This window comes from Acomys minous, assembly GCF_964271855.1.
Source record: "Acomys minous genome assembly, chromosome: 13".
In the NCBI taxonomy this organism is placed as follows: domain Eukaryota; kingdom Metazoa; phylum Chordata; class Mammalia; order Rodentia; family Muridae; genus Acomys; species Acomys minous.
In genome coordinates, this window is record NC_140495.1 from 102,491,406 (window position 1) to 102,511,374 (window position 19,969).

At 41.7% G+C, this 19,969-nt stretch overlaps 1 protein-coding gene across 1 annotated transcript in view; it reads right to left on the minus strand.

Moving 5' to 3' along the window:
* Positions 1-14,637, minus strand: part of LOC311581128 (solute carrier family 5 member 4B) — a gene marked incomplete at its 5' end in the record, with an annotated part of 53,174 nt that extends 38,537 nt beyond the window's left edge. The window contains 4 exons of the mRNA XM_084753156.1: positions 1,157-1,216; positions 2,684-2,788; positions 13,812-13,883; positions 14,503-14,637. Of these exons, the coding sequence (XP_084609282.1) occupies positions 1,157-1,216; positions 2,684-2,788; positions 13,812-13,883; positions 14,503-14,637 (372 nt within the window). The remainder of the gene's footprint in view (positions 1-1,156; positions 1,217-2,683; positions 2,789-13,811; positions 13,884-14,502) is intronic.
* Between the last annotated feature and the right edge of the window lie 5,332 nt (positions 14,638-19,969).

Below are 19,969 nucleotides of genomic sequence, written 5' to 3' on the forward strand. Positions count from 1 at the left end.
TTCTTTAGAGACTGGTGGCTATAAAGCAAGTACACGGTACACACTTGACTCCTTCTCCACGTGCTAATTTTATTTTCCATTTTTCTACTATATTTTGATGTAGCAGTGGCTAAAGTGTTTCAGGCAACATCTGGTCTGACCTCCATGACTGTGAGCTAAATGAACGTGTTTTCTTTATGAAGTACGCTGCATCTGGCCTCTTGATGGATACTCAAAACATCTAAAACACACTCCAAACCCCCACTTCCAAAGTGAATCATTTCTTTCCCCTCTTAACCCATGACTTAGCTCCTCTATGTACTTTCTAGCTGCACTGATGGAGGTCTCACGTCTCCAGAGCATGAAGCTTCAAGTCTTCAAATTGTCATAAAGCCTCTCTCTTTACCCCTTTGCTTTTTATCTGGCATCAAACTTGTTACCTTTATTGCAGGAAGCTCTATCTTCCCGTTTTCCCCTTCCTACAAAACCATGAACTATGATGTCTTTTTAAAAGTGTCTACCACAGGCCTGTTGTTCGGGCTCATTCTCCTCTCAGTTGATTGAGTAGAGCTTCCTAAAACAGGAATCTAGTCAAGATCCTCACGTTTCTGGAAGCCTGTGCTGCTCACCTCCCGGGAGCTGAGAGGACACGTATCTATTACAAATAATCCCCCCTCACCCAACACACACATACATGCAAATCCAACTCCATCTTCTACCATACTTCCAATATTTGCTCTCTATTTTTTTAACTGGCCTCCAAATAATGGAAGATCTTGCATGATGTTTAGTTTCTGTATGTTTTCTCTAGCACTCTTGGGTCTGACACTTTCTGCCTACAAGGGTGATGCCCCTCAGGATAATGCCAGGTCATTGTTGGTTCCTTCCTATAAACTCCCCTGAGAGCACATGGGTGGTCCTCAATTCAGGTCCTGCACCAGATAAAGACAACCACAGTGGCCATTCCACAGAGCCATACAGAGTCCTCACCCACCCGTGGCCACATTGTGTACCAAACTTCCCAGGAAAGGAATGGAATTTTCACCACCTACACATTTTTAGCAGTAGACCATGCAAAGAAGGTTGAATATTGAGTTTCACTAGAAAGATGTTAGCAAAGAAAATTATACTGGAGATTCCTTCTGGAAGACCCACTTGTAGGTCTGTGAATACTCACCTCTGCCTTGATGTAGATGGGGACAAACACCCACCCAAGAACTAGCACCATAATCAGGGCCTGTGAGAAACCAAGAAAAGAATGTTAGAGTTGAGGAGGCATTGCTTGTGAGATGCAGGCCATAGAATAGAAAAACAGAAAAAAACCAAACCAAACCAAACCAAAAACCAACCAACCAGCCAACCAAGACAAACCAAAATAACCACTTTGTTAAATCTTGTCCTGCTGAAACAGTTAAGATCTTTGGACAACTCTCCTTCCTTTCCTCCCTGTTTATGATTCAGAAGCCAACACTTTCTGAGACACAGGACGTGACCCAAGGCGTGAGGTGAAAAAGATCAGACAACATGGCAGAGTGGGGCATACTTGGCCACTGGAAAAGCATAAAATGTTTATGACAAAGTGTTACCCTTGGATGGCAGGCCATGAGCATGATATTCTTGAATAGGTGGAGCAATCAGAAGGGCATCCCAAGCTATGTGGAGATTCTTGGTGCTAATCATATCTCCCCAAAGAAAACATCAGCCAAGACATAACCAGTTGTTAACTTGTGGTGCTTGCGGGTTCTTGACAGGTGTAACCATGTTGCCTCAGCAGCCCAGTGAGCCAGCGACTCTAACCAGTCTTCCCTGTCATATAGAGGTGGAAACCACATCTCGTGCAGATTAGGCAAGCACAGTGTCACAGTCTAAAGGAGGACAGCTGAGCTGCAGCCTGAGAGTTGCACCCAAGAGGGCCACTGGAACGTGACTCTAGAGGCAAAGTTTACAGTGCTATCAGAACCAAGCACTGGCCAAAGGGCACATCTGGAGGCCGGGTGTATATTGGAGGCTTTCCTGCTACCAGTGTCAAATTAAAAGAAATACGCATCAAGGGAAGAGCGAAGGTGTTTATGATGACTCTCAGTCATTCCTAAGTCCACTCGGGGATGGTCTGTCTAAACTTTGACTGTGGTCTGACTTTCTTCTGCATCAGTGTCTTCCCCTCACCAGCATGCACACACTACACATACAAACATTGTGCGGAAAAGATAAGCTCAAGTTCCTGTAGCATGTGCCAAGTCCCCTCCATTATCTGTGCGGGATTCCTCCCAAAGCATCCCTCAGGACACTATGCACGATTTTCTCCCAGTGTTTTCACTACTGGGTTCATTTGTAAGCATCTCAGAAGGGTAACCACTACTTTTGTATTTTATATAGTTGATTTCTAGAAATATAGGATCTAGGAAGGAAAGAGAAAAATTGAAATTACAATTGATCAATGGGGGAGTGATAATGGCTGTTAAGTCGTAACAAGATTTTTTTTTTGGCAGGAGTAACTTCAGAAGAATGATCACAGGATCAGTAATGCTGTGGTCAACGGTCCAGAGATGCTTAAAGGCAAAAAAGTGGACTAACAAAGAAAAGCAGAAATTAAAGTAAAGAGGAGTGCATCTTCTGTAGACTTTTTGGAATATCTAGAATACAAATTTGATTGAAACAACGTCATATGGGCTTGCTTTAAAGGAAAGCCTTTGACAGCACTTACATTCCATTCCACTGCAGCGATGGCGATTCCTGAAGCTGCTCCTGTCCCAGCCAAGCCCACAAAGTGGTTACTGCCAATGTTACTGGCAAAGAGAGAGGCGCCCATCTGAAATGCAAGAGAAAAGAGTGTGGGTGGAGTTAAAACAACCAAAGTAGAGCTATTGACAGCAGAGTTGACGCCATGTTTAAATTACTTCTTAGAACAGGATTCCACCAACTTCAGCTCATGGTCTGAAATTATGTGTGTTTGTGTGTGTGTGCATGCATGTAATTTTGGAGGAGTACATTTTACTGAACAACAAGAAGAAAGTAAAAAGACTACACAGGGTGTATCACTGAATTTTGTTCGTTTGTTTTGCTTTTTGGTTTTTTTTTTCGAGACAGGGTTTCTCTGTGTTGCTTGCCTGTCCTGGACTCACTTTGTAGAACAGACTGGCCTTGAACTCACAGTGATCTGCCTGCCTCTGCCTACCTGAGTGTTGGCATTAAAGGTGTGTGCCACTGAATAAAAATTAAAATATCCTTCAATGGATTTCTTTAAAAATTGCCTTATAGCAGTAGCCCTCATCCTTTTTAATGCTGTGACCCTTTATGACAGTTCCTTGTGTTGTGGGGACCCACAACCATAAAACTATTTTGTTGTTACTTTATAACTGTAATTTTGCTACTGTTATGAATTGTAATATAAATATCTGGTATACAACTCCCAATGGGTTCATGACCCACATGTTGAGAGGCAGAGCAAGCAGCCAGTTGATGGGGAGTGAATATAGGGAAAAAACCATAGCGAGGAAGAGGAAGTCAGGAGGATGGATAGAGAGACACAGAAAGGAGGGACATGCAATTTGTGACCTTTTTGGAGAGAGCAAGGGGAAGGAGCCTTTTTCCTTTGGGGACGTTGGCTGAGGAGGAAGTTCAGCTGGCTGATTTCTCTGCCTCTTTGGGCTAGCAGGCTTTCACCCTAGAATCTGGCTCCCAAGTTTTCATTGGTAAAATTAAACGATTGAGATTTTGTTAAAAACAACGTTTGGTACTCCAATGCATGGCATGACCACACAGACAAAGACATCACACCAGCTGGAAACAAACTGAAAAACTATCAGTTTTGGTAAGTCACCTGGAAAGTCCTCAAGGAGAGAGTTAAGGATGAGAAATACCATAATACAGGTGTTAGAACCCTGTATAGTGCTACTTTAGATGGCGTGAAAATAGAAGCAGAAAATGAATAGCCAAATAACTTAACTGAAATGGGCTTGATACTGGTTATGATTATTTTCATTTTGGTATTTCATATTTTATCTTTAATAGTTGTAGTGGATTTCAGTGCTTTCTCAAAGGGAAAAAAACTTTAAAAATAAACAATAAGCTTTAGAGATGCAGGAAAGAGAAAAACATGAAAAATGGATTGATAAGATAGAAGCCTTAGAAGAAAAATTAGAGAGACTTATAAATAAAAATGAGAAAAATACTCAGACACAGACAGAGGAATTTAGGGAAGAACCTACTGCGCCACCACATGATGAAACTGAAGAAGAGCAGCCTAAGGTTGTTAGAAAACCAACCTTAGTTTATCAAGTTACTACACAAGACCTACCATCAGGTGATAGGAACATCCAAAGTCATAAAGAAGTTAAATGGAATCCTATAGACATATAAAATCATTTCATACAATATGCATTTGCCCTGTGTGAAACACATATTATATTCGTAGGCAACTCACAACAGAATTCTCTCTCAAGACTGGAAAGATCTGGCAACATTGGAAGGTGGTCCTCAGTTACAGTGGTGAATATGGTGGAAAGAGGGAATTAGAAAATGGAATGGGGCTAGAGGTATTAATATTTGACAGGGTCAATTGCTGGGTGAAGATCAACATGCTGAGTTACAAAGCCAGCTTGAATTTGACAATCACACCTTGGTGCTATGTCATTTAGCAGCTTTAAATGGTTGGGGCAAGACTGAAGAGTCAGGAAAGAGGTCTGAGCGAAGAGTCAGGAAAGAGGTCCGAGTCATTTACTAAAACTGTGTAAGGTCCAAAAGAAGTCTTCACTGATTTTTTTGCAATGATCGACTTCAGCTGTAAATAGAATGGTTTCAGATTCAGAAGTCAGACAAATATTAATTGAATCTTTGGCTTTTGAAAATGCCAACTCAGAATACAAAAGATTGATTAGACCTTTAAAGGCAAACTCTACACCAATAGATGAATGGATTAGAAATACAGCTGATATTGGAACTCACGTTTATGACGCTACTCTGATAGGAAAAGTAATTTATGAAAGTCTTAAGAAAAATCAAAGTATCAGATATTTTAATTATGGTAAGTAAGGTCATTTGAAAAGGAATTGTAGGCAAAGTGTTCCTAGAAGTAATGTTTTTTTTCTAGAGTATGCGGAAGGTGTGACAAAGGCCAGCATTGGACTAATGAATGTAGATCAACAAGAGACAGGCAAGGTAACCCTTTGCCATGAGGAAATGCCCTAGGGGACCCCCTGGGACCCCAATACAAAATTTGACTCAATTATTCCCTTTCAGTGTCAGAGAAACTCACCCACAGAGCAATTAAAAGATTTAATGTTGAAGTCATTTTTTTTTAAATGAAACAGTGTTTGTTTCTCTTAGCTTCTTTCTTTTCTGTTTTGTTTTGATTTGATTTTTTGAGACAGGGTTTCTCTGTGTAGCCCTGGCTGTCCTGGATTCACTTTGTAGACCTGGCTGGCCTCGAACTAACTTCAATTTGCTTGTCTTTGCCTCCTGAGTGCTGGGATTAAAGGTGTGCACCACATGCCTGGCTCTTAGCTTATTTCTTTTTCTTTTTCTTTTTCTTTCTTTCTTTTTTTTTGCTCTTTTTTCATAAATTTATTTCTTTACATCATGATCTCAGCTTCTCCTTCCTCCTCTCCTCCAAGTCCTGCCCTCTTACCTCCCTTCCACCCATTTCCCCGTTCTGTCTCCTAAGAAAAAGGAAGGCCTCCCCTGAGTGTCAGCCCCTCCGTGGAATGCCAAGTTGCAAAAGAACTAAGTACATCTTCTTCTGTTGAGGCTAAACAAGGCAACCCAGTTCAGAGGATGTAAAGGCAGGCAACAGAGTCAGAGACAGCCCCTGTTCCTGCTGTTACGGGTCCCACATGAAGACCAAGCTTCACATCTGCAACACATGTTTAGGTCCATCCCATGCATGCTCTTTGGTTGTTGGTTCAGTCTCTGTGAGCCCCAGGTTAGTTGGTTCTGTAGATTTTCTTGTGGTGTCCTTGACCTCTTTTGGCGTGCTCTTTTTAAACTACATTCTGGGAATTTCTCACATCCTGGGAATTTCTAGGACAAACTCCTAACAGGAAGTAGCCATTTCTTCTGGTTATGTGTTCATCTCCAGATGTGATCTATCATGTCTTTTCTCATAAAGAAGCCAAAGAACACAATGTGCAGGTACCATATTCAAAGGTGGGCTGGGAGCAGAAGAGGTGATGCCAAACATGGCTCGGTGTCTCCTAAGACTGGTCTAGCTGTCCTTTCCCAGTGAATGCTCCTCATCTTTACAGTCAGTATATTGGGCCCCACCAAGGTCATTTGTGCTGATGTCTTCATATGCAGGGCTCCTTTCTCAGGTAGCCAGCATCAGCCCTGAGGGACTTGGACTCCTTGATTTCATGTCTTCTTCCACTCTGTAGAGAGTGGTAGCCTGTGCCCACCTTAGCTTATTTCTTAGCCTGGCTATCACACAAATAAGTGAGACTCTTTTATGTTTGTTTAAAAATAGGCTTCACAACAACAATCTTGAGCAGTTTAAGTCTGTTCTTAACCCTCCATGCTATCCTGTCTTACTTCCAGCAGACATCCCAGTGATATTTGCACTTTTCAGCTTTCCTTGGCTCCAGCTCCTTTCTCCTGATCTTTCTTGGATCTGTACCTGTGGCTCAATTCTGCTTCCTCTCCTATCTCCTCCACCTCCTTGGCTGGCAGGAAGTCCAGCCCTGTTCTCTTCCCTGCTCACGGACTGGCTGCAAGCTGCTTTATTGATATAACAGGGGGACAACTGGGGAGCAGAGTTTACACAGCATTTAGACAGGAAATCAGAATTTAAACTACACAATAACCTTATGCCTATATTTCTACCTTTTAGTCTAATAAAAGGCTCCGTTTTCTTACAATAACAAACTATATGTAATATAACAATTATGAAAATTATTAGGTAAAACTTACATTTTTATAAAGTATTTTACTATCTACCAATTTCTATCATCCTAAACAATTAACTGTGAGACTATAACTATATAGTCTTCAACCCCATCAAAGACTTAAGAAGGAATAAATATTACATAACTATGTAGGAAGTGTAGTCAAGTAGTTTCCAAAAGTGTAGATATGACAGAGATACTTAGCCACCTGGACAGTCCCTCAACATTTTTCTACAGCATTAGAGCATCATCTTTAGCCTTCTGGCCCAGAATACTTGGCAGACTTTTTTTTTTTAAAGTCAAATATAAAAGAGTCTCAATTCTTTGTGTGATAGCAGGTTGAGAAAAAAGCTAAAAGAAACAAATGCTGTTTTATAAAAATAACTTCAACACTTTAATGCCTATTGTTAAAAACACTACTGCTCTGGATGTAATGAAAGACAGAATAGCTTCAATAATTAAAACAAAACAAAACAAAACAAAACTCAGGAGAGACCAGAAAACAAATATTTTGACAAACTTCTATAAACAATCAAAGAGCAAAGCTAAAAAAAAAATGGCGTTAAAATTGAAGGTTTAGTAGACACAAAAACAGATATAACAATAATTTCACCAAAATCTTAGCATCCAGATTGGCCTCCTCAGGAGCTAAGTATTCAGATTCTAGAGACTGGAACTTTATCTCAAGTAAAGCAAAGTGCAAAACGGGTTGAGCGTATAGGGTCAGAAGGACAAATAGGAAAATTAAAACCATACATGGCTAATATACATAGCCATAAATTTATGGGGACATGGTTTGTTACAGCAATGGAAAACACAGATTAACATTCCTCCAACCTCAGAAACAATCTATAAAATAAAGAATACTTCTCAGAAAACATTAAAAGATGCTATCAAGAACCGTCACAGAGCTGGGTGTGGTGGTGCACGCCTTTAATCTCAGCACTCAAGAGGTGGAAGCAGAGGCGGACGGATCGCTGTGAGTTCGAGGCCAGCCTGGTCTACAAAGTGAGTCTAGGGCAGCCTGGTCAGATTGTATATAAGCATGCATAACACTTGTTCATCTTTCAAATATACCTACCACCCTGCTTTTAAAAATAGCTAACTGACAAGCCTGTATGGGTGGAACAATGGCCTATTCCAAAAGAAAAATTACAGGTAATTGGACAGCTGGTATAGGAGCATCTAATGCTAAACACACTGAAGACTCTACCAGCCCATGTTCTCCCTCTGTTTGTTATAAGGAAGAACTTAGGAAAATGGAGGATGTTAACAGATTTAAGAGCCATAAATAAGATGATTCAGCTAATGAGCTCTTTATAGCCTGGAATCCCATGGCTTTCTTTCTTACCTTAGTTATAGCCTCTGATAGTAATTGATTTAAAAGAGTGCTTTTTCACAATCCTTTTTGCATGAGCATGATATGGAAAGGTTTGCTTTCTTAGTATCTACTTATAATAATAGTTGTCCAATAAAGAGGTATTATTGGAAAGTCTTACCACAAGGAATGTTAAGAAGTCCTACCACATACCAATATCCTGTAAAAAGCCATTAGAAATAATTCATAAACAGTTTGCTCAATATAAAACTTTCTATTATATGGATGACACCTTACTCGCTGATGCAGATGCAGATACCTTAGGGGAAAATGTATTATGCAGTAAAGAGAAGTTTGCTTTGCTGGGGATTACAAATTGCTCTTGAAGTAATACAAAGAGCAGATTCTATTGATTATCTAGGATATAAGATACGTTTGCAGAAAACTTGACCACAGAAGGTACAAACCAGGAGAGATCAATTACAAACTCTTGATGATTTTCAAAAATTGCTGGGAGATATTAGCTGGCTACAGCCCATAATTGAATTAATTAGTCAAAAGCTAAGTAACCTATTTCAAACCTTACAAGGTGACAAGAACTTAAATAGTTCAAGTAAATCATCAGCTGAGCCTGGGAAAAGAATTGACTCTAGTAGAAAAGAAATTATAGGCTGCACATGTGGATCACTTGGATCCAAAGCTAGATTGTATTTTGCTTACTTTGCCTTTTACTCATTCTCCCAAAGGAAATCTTATGCAGAGAGAAGATAATATTGTAGAATGGGTATTTCTAGCACACAGAATAAAAAATTTAAAGACCTATGTAGAAAAGGCTTCTGAATTGATTTTGAAAGGAAAAATGAGAACTTGTCAATTAGCAGAAATAGATGCAGCAGAAATTGTGGTACCCTTTACTAGTGCTGAAATTGCCTCATTATGGGCAGAAAATAAACATTGGCCAAGAGCTTGCAGTAATTATTATTATTTTATTTTATTTTTTGCAGTAATTATTTTTGGGAGAGATTAACAACAAATATCCCCAAAGCAAGAGACTTCTGTTTATAAAAAGGACTAATTAGTATTGAGCCCTGTTCCTTTTGGGTAGAATAACTATAGATATTTTTATTTCATACCCACCAGCCACATCATCTCAGCTCATTGCTGATGTAAAAGAATCTCTGTACAATGTCAGGTTGACCAAAACTATGTTTATAATCAGCATACTCTATGGCCTATTAATCAATCAAAAATTTCCTACCACAAGCCCAGCTGCCCCCAACTACCAGGCACACTTTCAAGGTTAGCTAGAACTTACTGTTAGCAAAATAATTTGAGTGGGAGCTGACCAGCCAGTTCGACCATCCACCTGCCCACCCAACCCCCAGTATGAGCTAATTTCAGTTTTCACCTTTAAATATGCAATATAATTTCCCCTCAAGGATACAGTTAAGATCCCGAGTTGTCTGCCTCCCTGAAATAAAACTTTCACTTTAAGCTTCTGAGTCTGAAGTGAGGTGGTTTTTTTTTTGGCTTCTACCCTGAACCCAACAATTAGAACCTCCTTCACATAGTAAAAGGGATACCAATTTCTGGAGCCCCTACTTTTTTTTTAAAGATATGCTTAATAAGCAGAAAGTGGTAATAAAGACCCCCAGAGATAAATTATTTAGTTCTTACTAATTTAAATTTTTTTTTGAGACAGGGTTTCCCTGTGTAGCCTTGACTGTCCTAGACTCATTTTGTAGACCAGGCTGGCCTTGAACTCACAGCGATCCTCCTGCCTCTGCCTCTTGAGTTCTGGGATTACTTTAAAAATTTTTTTAATGCTGTTTTGTTTTATGAAGCAGGGTTTCTCTGTGTAGTCCTGGTTGTCCTGGACTCACTTTGTAGACCAGGCTGACCTCGAACTCACAGAGGTGTGCCTGCCTCTGCCTCCCAAGTGCACCACCATGCCCAGCTCAAAATTTTTAAATGCTAATGAAAAAGGAACAACAGCTGCAGAGAGACATGGATAGTAGAAAAAAAAAAAACGTGCTGAATTAAGTCGATCCTGTATGTTTTAAAGGTGTGTTGACTTCAGCATGGAAACCAGGATATGTGTTAAGTTGGGGAAGAGGCTTTGCCTTTGTTTCTACAGGAGGAGAAAAGCTGTGGATACCATCAAAACTGATAAAGATTAGGTTCGAACAGGAGAACTCTCCTGAATAAGAGTGGTGATAGTTCATCAGACAGCTTAGTCATTCAGTCCAAACTAACTTATAAAAAGTAACAAATGCCTTTCATTTGATCAGGCATGAAAAAAAAAATAAAAATTAAAAATAGTAATATTTTCAAACGATAATTTATCAAAGGCACACTTGCTTAACTGACATGAAATGAAAAATGGGCTATCGTAAGCCATGGCTCCATGTTAGGATGTTAGACTGTAGATGGCTGGCCCACACCATCTTAGACATCAGCTTTCAAATTTTATTCTTAAATAAAAAGGATATTTTTGTTGTTTGGTATTAAAAACACAGTTAAGAGATTTAAAATGTTTTTAAGTAAATCCAAACACTTTAGAAAACACTTGTTTTCTAAATCTCTAAGAGCTGGAGTGATTTGGAGCTAAGATAAACTGTCTGAGCAGGGAATGGTGTAATCCCAGCAGAGACAGGTGAATCTCTGCAAGTTAGTTCTTTTCTGAATTCCAGAGTAACGATGAACAAGGTGGTAGAGGTACATGCCTTTAATCCTACTACCCAGGGACGAAACTCAGATGCAGCTCCTAATTGGTATGTTTGCACATTAGAGAAATTACATACCATGTTTACCCCTTCCCCAAAAGAGGCGCCTATTGAACTGTGAGGAACCAACGGAGTGGTCACAACATACGGATGACACATGGCTTTACTGATGGTTCACCAAACGTTGATGGAACCAAAACTAAAGGAAAATGGCGGCCTATAGACCTGGGGATGTAATGGCCAATTCTGAGGAAGGAACTACACAAGCAGTGCAGCACTATTGGCTGTAGGACAAACAACTAGGAAAGCGAAAGAAAAACCTCTCTCTTCTCCAATTCATGGTGTGTGTGGAATGGGACAGCTATGTGGTCATCAAAACGGAAAACCACTAACTGGCAGATAAATGGCAAAGATATCTGGTCATGGGGGCAGGGCTATGAACGGAAATGGCAAAGCCTAGCAAAACTTAGCAAAGACATCAAATTTTGTGCAGCTCATGCAGGCAAGACAGTGATTTAAATTTAAAAGCTGCTTGCAAGAGACTGAAGTTCAAAGTGAATGTCCTTTGTGATCTAAAATAATACGCTTAAGCCTTGGATTTATGTATAAAGAAAAAGGGGGTATAGGTGTATTTATCCACACAAACTAAGGTATATTTAGTTTCAAAGCTTCGAAAGATTTTTTTTTTAATTAAAAAAAAAAAAGGATAATGCTTTTTCTGTTGCCAAAAAAATGTTTTGCCCTAGGTCACCTGCCACAAAAGGAAACAAAAACAAACAAAAAACCAAAACAAAACAGAGAGTGAGAAGAAGTCAGGACGACAGATAGACGCACAGGAAATAGAAGGGAGGGACTTTCAGTTTGAGAGTTTTTGAAATGGCATGATGGGCAAATGAGCCTTTTTCCTTTGGGACACTGGCTGAGTAGAAACGTCAGCTGGCTGATTTCTCTGCCTTTCTGAGCTAGCACGCTTTCACCCCAGCATCTGGCTCCTGAGTCTTCACTGGTAAAATTAACAACTGAGGTTTTGTTAAAAACAAAAGGACTGTAATCTAGGATGTATGAGTCAAACAAAATCTGATTTCCCCAGGTTGCTTTTTATCACAGTAATAGAAACTCTAATACACACTTGTTTTGTGTCCTAATACGTGGTCTGTTTTGGAGAAAGTCCCATGAGCTGATTAGAAGAATGCACATTTTTTTTTATTGTTTGGGTGGAATGTTCTATACATAAATATTGTGTCTAACGAATTATGATGTCATTTAACTGCCAAGTTTCCAGGTGACTGGTCTAGTGGTGAGAGTGCCCTGTTGCATGACATAGAACAAGTCTAATCCCTCTCCAACATGGTCGTCTGCAGAACGTTACTTAAGGCTTTTGAATGGATACATTTATTTTTTTCTTTTGGTTTTTTTGAGACAGGGTTTCTCTGTGTAGCCTTGGCTATCTTGGACTCATTTTGTAGACCAGGCTGGCCTCGAACTCACAGTGAATCACCTGCCTCCTGAGTGCTGCGATTAAAGGCATGTGCCACTATGCCTGGCCGATACATTGTTTTAAAACCACAAGAATAATGATTATTTGGAAGTCAATCACATTCCTTGGCTTTACTATCGATTGCAATGGCAGGGTGTTGTTGAACATTATACAGCATATAAAGTTTAATGTCCTTACATGTTTGCTTCTCAGACAAGCTTATGGAACACTTCCCTTTCAGGTGCTTTGATAGTTCTGTAAGTAGTCTCTGAAATGAGCCTGTCTGTGGATAAAACTGCTAGTCCCCTGATCAGAAAATGGCTACTTAAATCAGTCTTAAGGACCTCATACTCCAGAGAGAGGACCTCCTCTGCAACCTCCTAGCCCCAGGACATTTGTTCATCATCTTCTCTGTTCTGTCTGTTGTTCTTAAGACTCAAAGGGGGCTGGAGAGATGGCTCAGAGGTTAAGAGCACTGGCTGCTCTTCCAGAGGTCCTGAGTTCAATTCCCAGCAACCACATGGTGGCTTACAGCCATCTATAATGAGACCTAATGCCCTCTTCTGGCCTGCAGGTGTACATGTAGACAGAGTACTCTATACATAATAAATAAATAAATCTTTAAAAAAAAAGACTCAAAGGTCAAGAGGTGGGTGGATCTCTGTGAGTTCATGGCCAACCTAGTCTACAAAGAGAGTCCAGGACAGCCAGGACTACAAGAAAAACCCTGTCTCAAAAAAACCAAAAACCAACCAACCAACTAACCAACAAACCAACCAAACAAACAAACAAAAAACCCCAAAACAAAGACTTAAAGGTTAAGATGGGCTTTATCCATTACAGAAAACCACAACCTATCCAAATGCAGACTTGAGGCCAGACCCAACTGATGCATCTGCAGCCCAGCTTCCTGCACCTGAGGCCCAGGGAACATTGTGGAAGAAGGGATGCAAAGATTGGGAAAGCCAGAGCAACAGAAACTTTCTTTCCTACGAGTTAATGTCTCCTAGAAATGTCAGAAGAACTATACCCGTGAAGTCTCCCCAACATGGCTGCCCAAACATGGCCCAAACAAGGGCAACATCAATTGACATACTAACATAGAAGGAAATCCATGAGGCCTCCACCATGGATGAAGAATTACAGCCAACTAAGGAACGCTGAGCTGTGGAGAAGTAGCCATTCCCAGGGAAAACCACACCAACTGGATGGCCAATTGCAAACAGGCAACCCCAAAAGGAGATGTACAAGTAACATTATATAGTCTGAGCAGGTTTGATTAATATATTTAATCTCTCTCTCTCTCTCTCTCTCTCTCTCTCTCTCTCTCTCTCTCTCTCTCTCTCTCTCTCACACACACACACACACACACACACACACACACACACACACACACACACACTTATCTCCAGAAATCCAGAAATGCCACTTACCGGCCACCAGGCCACATCCCGACCAGCCAGGAAGAAGCCTCCAACAGTGCCTCTGTTGCTTTTCACCATTGACTGAGGAGGAAAGAGAGACATCAGACAGCAGCAGCTGGTGTGTCACAGCTCCAGACACATGGACAGGCGCTGGCAGCAGTGAGTTCTCCCTCAGAGACACACACTCTCTAGCGACTGTCGCAGGGGCCATTTTCAGTAGAGTTAGAGCACTAGGAGGATTTTAAGAAGTCGCCCTCTCTGAAAAACAGCTGTTTCTTGTCACTTGTGGGAATGGTATCACCTGTGCTGTGTTGTGTGAGAATTTGCAGCACAGAGTTCAGTCCTGAAAACAGATGAAGAGATCACAAATGATGCAAGAGGCCAGCCCACCAAGCTACAAGTTCAGACAATTAAAGAAAATGAGATACCATGTTTTTCTCCCTTTATTCCAGGTGCTAGAGATGCGAACCGAGCCAGCCTGCTGTTCGCAGTCCTCCCTGTAGTCAAATAATAATTGTGTTCTACCTTAAAAATGAGCCCACTGGACACCACCACACACCAGAAAGTGATTCAGATAGGAAGACAATGACACTAGCAAGAACCCATTAATGTCTCAGTCCCTCACGACACCCCTCTTCCGCCCTACGACACTGACCCCCAAGCCTGGTGCCCACCGAAAGCCCATATGGTTTCCACATACCCACAGCCCCACAGCGAGCACTACTATGAAGTAGATGACAATGACAGAGATGTCAGCAGCATTCTGAATGCGCTGTGACATTGCAGGAGGCTCCTCAGTCGGAGCCATCGAGCTAGGACTTAAAGTGCTAGCCATGGCTTTGGCCGGTTCTGTTCCCTTCCTAAGCATCACTCTGTCTTTATGTAGGCACTGGGTTAATGATCAATCCTTGGGCGAAGGGAACACGACATCAGGCATGATCGTGGACACATGGACCTTATACCTCTCCTATGTGACCAAGCTTTGGGACCTTGGCCCTTCAGCTGTCAGTGATCTTGGTAGCATGTAAGAGTGAGTGATAAAAGCCAGAAATGGGGTGCAAGTCGGAAGTAATGGGCAGAGTGGTCATTGATGAGAAAAGACAGCACAGTCACGACTGCTCAGGTTCAGCGGCAGACCAGGGAGAGCGTAAGGAAGTCACGGGAAGATGCAAAGAGCAGAGCAGAGGAGGGATGGGGCAAAGGCTCCTTATAAAACACATAATGTGAAATAAGGTTAATTCATTGTTTGTTTCAAGGTTTCCAAAGCCCTGTATTTCTCCGGGACTGATATCTGAATGGAGTTCACACCACAGTTCAGGAGGATATGTGGGACTCTCTGGCCAAGGTGACAAGACACTGAGACATCTTCAGGAAGATAGGTTTTGCTTTCTTTCTTTTGAATTCCTGGGTCATAGGAGTAGGTCTGTGAAGTCACAAAAGAGGACCAATTAGTAGTAACATTAATATTCACACACCCTACCCAAACTAGCTAAAAACATAAGCAGTAGAAAACTTTTTTTTTTAGCACAAATTGAGCTAGAGAGTTGCAGACTTCTAATCCTCTAGAGAGGGCTACCACTAGGGTCACAACAAGAGGTGAAGGCAAGGGACAAAATGGGATAATTAACAAGTAAAATGACTCAGTCATCTGTTTTCTCTGGGCCTTGTTGTCTGTAGCCTTTTATTTAGGTGTACTGGACCCCCATCTCCTTCCATCTTTTGAGCCATGGATTCAGAGGTTGACAGCACCAGAAAGGCCCCTCCCAGATCAGTTTCAACTTGTTCTCCTGACTGCTTTTTTGTTCCCCCTCCACCCCCCGCAGACTCCTCCCCTCAAACATCCAGCCCACTCTTTCCAGCCTGGGAACCAAATACAAATTTAAAAAGCAGTCAGGAAGCTGGGTGGTGGCGGCGCACACCTTTAATCCCAACACACGGGAGGCAAAGGCAGGTGGATTGCTGTGAGTTCCAGGCCAGCTTGATCTACAAAGTGAGTTCCAGAATAGCCAAGGCTAACACAGAGAGACCCTGTCTAGAAAAATGAAAAAAAAAAAAGTAGATTTTTTTCATATAGCATATTATGTTTCCAGTTTTCCCTTCCCCTCTTTCTTCTCCCAGTTCCTTCACGTCTCCCCTCTTTTCTCGGTCTACCCCATTTCTGTCTCTCATTAGAAAGCAAACAGGTATCTAAGATATACTAACAAAATAAAATAAGATAAAACAAAAAACAAACAAATCAGAATAGGACAAAACAAACAGAAGAAAAAGAGTCATAAAGCATAAGAAATATATACACAGACACAGAGACACACAGACACACACACACAGACACACACACACAGACACACACACACAGACACAGACACACACACAGACACACACACAGACACACACACACACACAGACACACACACACACACACACACACACACACACACACACACACACACACGCATCCCATAAAACCACAAAAACCAGCCATGGTGGTGTTCAGCAACCTTGGAACCTTGAGGAGACAGAGGAAGGAGACGTTTTGTGTGGGGCTTGACGTTTTTCTAAGCCAGGGCTCTTCCTCTTTGTTTCCTGCTTCATCTTCCACCAAGATTTGAGGAGAAGAGACTTGCGAATAGCACCCTCCTGCCACCTTGGAGCTGTCTGTTGCCGTGCCTTCTCCACGGGACAGATTGTGTCCTCTGAAACTAAATCAAAATTTACCTTCCTCCTTTCAATTGCTTCCTGTCAGATATTTGATCCCAGCAAGCAAATAAGAAGCACCAAGTCTGGCGAGAGGGCTCAGGAGACAGAGGTCCTCGATCCAGACCCCACATGGTGGAACGGGAGGATTGAATTTGTCTTCTGACCTCTACCTGTGTGCCTTGGCATGCACATATATGTGTGCACTTGCATGCGCGCACACACAGCCCACTAAATAAAGAAATGCAACAACAGAAAAGAAACTAAGACACCTCTATACCGTTTTCTCTAGGAATATGTGTGATAAAAGACTGGTGGTCAATGAAGTCTTCTGTCATGGTCTGCAAATAACACATGGCTACAGTTTCTTGCATGTAACACAATGGCCACAGATTCATGCATATAACACATGGCTCCAGCTTCCTGCGTATAGCACAGTGCCCATAACTTTGTGTTCACTTCCTGCTTTCTAATATTTTGTGTATATTAAATTTTTGTGTTATACTAACTGTAGTCCTATCTAAAATACTTATATGGTTTTAACAGAAATATTGACATCTTATACCTGTAAATGTGCTCAAGTCATCGGGGTGACCTAGTTGTATCTAGAAATTCATACTCTGTATGATTCAGCAGTTTTGACTTTACGATTATATTGGCACGAAAAGTATGACCTGAATTGTCCTAGGGGAATGAGACAGCAAAGGTATTCATCTCAATCAGTACAAGGGGACTCCGTGACAAGTAAGAGCCAGTTGGTTCACAGCATGCTCTGCAAATCAGGTTTCCACCGTCCTTTGTACAGAGATAGTGGTGGAAAATTGAGTCCTTGGAAGAGCTTGGGAAAGAAAGAAATGCTGAGGCAGGAACCCACAGCGTAACGGGGAAACAGCCCTAAAGCAGGTAGCAATTTGCTTCAGTTAAACCCACAGCTGACATTTTAAACAAATGTTAATTTGGGTTTTTATTGGTGTTATGGTTTTATTTAATGCATACATTTGTGTGAGTTTATGGTTGCATAAAAGCTATAACTCTAGGAGTTTACACTTTGCTTTATATTTAAATGCATTTAAGTAACACTATTTCAATATGTGAACTCGACAGTGGGAGATTGACACTTCTTTCCTTTTTAGGGTAGTGAATTGCGTATTAACTTGAATTGGACAGACAGTGTCCAGGGGCAGCATACTTACTTAGAAATCAAAGGAAACAGGGTCCAGAGCTCTGAATGGTCCCGCGTGATTTCTGCTGAGCAATGGGGGTAGCTGACGATCCTTCTACTGTGTGTTAGTTAATATTAGTGTCGATTTTTTTTTAAACTCACATAAAAAGGTAACATCCACGGTGCCTTAAATTTTTACTTTTTAATAATTTATGTGTCATACACAGTCTCTAGTTTAGTTTAATTTTAAGATAATGCATTTGTTGTTCCCTTCTAAAAGATGAAACAAAATATTTCAAAAAACTGTGTGTTCTGAAGAATAAAAGAATCACTTGAATTCTTCTTTAAACAAACAAACAAAAACCCTGAAACAGCACTACGAGACAAAGAACCTCCAAAAATACCACTGAGTACATTTTGTATTGGGCATGGAGCCCACTCTTAAGAGTGCTTTGTATACTCAGGGAGACTTCGTTGGAGAAAACTAATTTCTCATTTGCAAGTGGTTGGTTATCATTGGGAGAGAGCTTATGGGTTAGGGATGGGGGCTTTTGTCCACTTCCTTTCTCAGTGTTGGGGCACCATGTGGTGCAGACCTGTGCTGGTCCTGTGCGCGCTGCTGTAGTCTCTGAGTTCATATGTGAATCAGTCCCACTGTGTGGAGAAGGCCTTGTTTCCTTGATGTCTCCATTCTCTCTGGCTCTTACACTCTTTCTTTTTTTAAAATTAATTTATTCATATTACATCTCAATGGTTATCCCATCCCTTGTATCCTCCCATTCCTCCCTCCCTCCCATTTTGCCCTTACTCCCCTCCCTTATGACTGTGACTGAGGGGGACCTCCTCCCCCTGTATATGCTCATAGGGTATCAAGTCTCTTCTTGGTAGCCTGCTCTCCTTCCTCTGAGTGCCACCAGGCTTCCCCATCCAGGGGATGTGGTCAAATATGGGGCACCAGAGTTTGTGTGAAAGTCAGACCTCACTCTCCACTCAACTGTGGAGAATGTCCTGTCCATTGGCTAGATCTGGGTAGGGGTTTGAAGTTTACTACACGTATTGTCCTATGTTGCCAAACGCTGGTGCCATGGTTTGAGCAGGACTCCTGGGCCCAAATCTGCCTATCATAATGTTCTTCTTGTAGGTTTCTAGGACCCTCTGGATCCTTCTACTTTGCACTATGGAATACTACTCAGCTATTAAAAACAAGGAAATTCCGAAATTTGCAGACAAATGGATTGAGCTAGAAATGATCATAATGAGTGAGTTAACCCAGAAGCAGAAAGACTCAAATGATACAAACTCACTTATAATTGGACACTAACCCAAGGGGCAGCATGGCCCATGAATGTCTTCACTTATCAGGAAAGTGGGACAGAGAGGAGGACATCCTATTGGGATTCTAGATCCCACACTCTTTCTGCCTCCTCTTCCTCAGAGTTCCCTGAGCCCTGATGGGAGGGCTTTGATGGAGACTTCCCTTTTAGGGCTGTATGTCCCAAGATCTGTCACTCTCTGTGCGTGGTCTGGGTGTGGACCTCTGCGTTTGTGTGCCCAGCTGTTGCAGGGTGGAAGAGGCTTCTCTTCTGATGATGGCTGAGCAAAGTGCTGATCTATGAGGGATGTAGAATGTAGTTAGAAGTCAGTGTATTGCTCTGTTCCTTTAGCAGAACAGTAGGATTTGGCTTTTCCCTAGGTCCTTGGTTTATCTAGTCTCAGGTTCCTGGCTACTCAAGCAATGCCAGATGTGACAGCCTGAATAAAAATGGCTCCCATAGGCCCAGAGGGAGAGGCATTGTTAGGAGGTGTGACCTAATTGGAAGAGATGTGGCCCTGTGGGAGGAAGGGCGTCACCGGGGGTGGGGGTGGGGTGGGCTTTGAAGTCTCAGATGCTCAAGCCAGGCCCAGAGTCTCTCTCTTCCTACTGCTGCCGATCCAGAGGTAGAAGTCTCAGCTCCCTCTCCAGCACCATGTCTGCCTGTGTGCCACCATGTTTCCCGCCATGCTGACAGTGGGCCAAACCTCTGAACAGTAACCCAGCCCCAGGGAAAGACTTTCCTTTATAAAAGCTGCCATAGTCATGGTGTCCCATGCAGCCATTAAACCCTAACTGTGACGCCAGGTAAGAGTTTCATGTCAAAGCCCAGCTTTGGCGAGTCCAGGAGGGGAAATCGAGGCAGGTGGATGCAGGGTTGGCTATTTGGAATCAGTCATTCTTTCATTTAGGATTTGGGGTCAGTTAGTGACTTTTCCCGTTTGGGGTCGGATGATGACTGACATTTCTTTCTTGTGTTCTATAGCTAAAAAAAAAAAA